Source organism: Aplysia californica, unplaced genomic scaffold (assembly GCF_000002075.1).
Source record: "Aplysia californica isolate F4 #8 unplaced genomic scaffold, AplCal3.0 scaffold00346, whole genome shotgun sequence".
Taxonomy (NCBI): domain Eukaryota; kingdom Metazoa; phylum Mollusca; class Gastropoda; order Aplysiida; family Aplysiidae; genus Aplysia; species Aplysia californica.
This window is the reverse complement of record NW_004797616.1, coordinates 631,940-633,537: the sequence shown is the minus strand read 5'-3', so window position 1 is coordinate 633,537 and position 1,598 is coordinate 631,940. Positions and strand designations below refer to the sequence as shown.

Here is a 1,598-nt window from a genome sequence, read left to right as displayed (position 1 = left end):
CACACACACACACACATACCAACACTCACTAACAAACACACTCTTGCACTTACTCATACACACATACACACACACACACACACAATCAAACAAACACATAAACACACAAACACATACAGCCTACCTTGCTGATGAGGAAAGTCCTGACTGTGAAGTCCGGCATGACGTCAGTGTCCAGCAACTGTACAGAGATGTTCCCGTACTGCTCACAGCCCTCCTCAGGCCAGTATTGCTCACACTTTTTCTGAGGACACCACGACAATACACGTGCATTAGTAAACGATGTGCATTTTTAAAATACAGGTGTATTTACACTACCGCTGACATAATGTAAATCATTCAGGATGATGAGAGGATAAGCATCTCAGCAAAACGACCGAGATACTTGATACAAATTCTCCCCACTCAGGAATCGATCTCGGATCTCTTGCTCGCGACGGCGAAGCGCCTTATTGCTACACCACAGACGCTGTTAACGTTGTACACTATTACACCCATTTCACATAATCTATAATAACATAAGTTTGAAGTCATCCTGTTTCGACCTTATTTGCCATAGCCAACTCTGTTTACGCTGAACATACTAAATCTCACCAGAAAGATGAAGATACTTGATAGAGATCCGTAAAACCTTTTCTCCCCCAAAGCACGAACCAACACAAACTACACGGGAGCCGAAGAACGTGAAAAGGAGAATTCATTATCAAATAGTCGGGGTTGTAGGTTTGGGTCAGATCGGGATGTTGGGCTGGCTATGAGCACATAAATAGTATACAAAACAGAAATTGACCTCTAGAGTAGACTCTGGCCTCCAGCTGATAGGATCCCCAGAAAAATTGTCCACTGTGATTATGGGACGATGAGCAGCTAACTTGGTCAAAGTACACACGCGAAGGTAAAAGAAAATTTTGATTCACCATTCTTAAAATGAATTAGATACGTCTTTCGCGAGTGGCGTCACAGAGACCCAAATGCTGTCGTTGTTGAGTAAAGAGGAGCACATCGACACGGTTATGGTCATTTAGTGCTGGTAAAAAATAAGACAGACAAGACGGAATCAACAGAGGGAAAGTAAAGAAGTAGGACCTACCAGTAGCCCCATCCAACCATCTGCAGACATTAATGCGACCTGATTTAGAATGGAGATCGCGGATACTGTATCTCTATCAGTACAAGATAGTACCGACATACTGGGTCGAAAAATAATTATATTTATTACAAACAACCTTAGCACACAATGACACACCCATTCTATCCTCAACCACGAGTTGAATTCTATTTGACCTAGAAAAAAATCCCACAACCACAAGTTGAATTCCATTTGACCCCGAAAAAATCCTACAAACACATTGTATGACTATAAGTTAGGTCGATCCAGCCGCGCTGTGTCTCAGTGGCAGCTTCTCAGGGAAATCTACTCAGTTTCTCACAGCCATTCAGCGGATTCTGTTGAATCGAATGGCAGAAGTAAAAGTGTGCCACGGCTCTAACCAACGTGCTCACGAGTCAGTTCGGTGAAAGCTTTCAAGGAAAACAAGGAAAAAATAAGAGAGAGAGAGAGAGAGAGAGAGAGAGAGAGAGAGAGAGAGAGAGAGAGA

At 42.9% G+C, this 1,598-nt stretch overlaps 1 protein-coding gene across 1 annotated transcript in view; it reads right to left on the bottom strand.

Annotated features, from left to right (window-relative positions):
- Positions 1–1,598, bottom strand: part of LOC101859496 (receptor-type tyrosine-protein phosphatase alpha) — a gene marked incomplete in the record, with an annotated part of 114,619 nt that overhangs the window by 45,670 nt on the left and 67,351 nt on the right. The window contains 1 exon segment of the mRNA XM_035970946.1: positions 125–244. Coding sequence (XP_035826839.1) covers positions 125–244 — 120 coding nt within the window.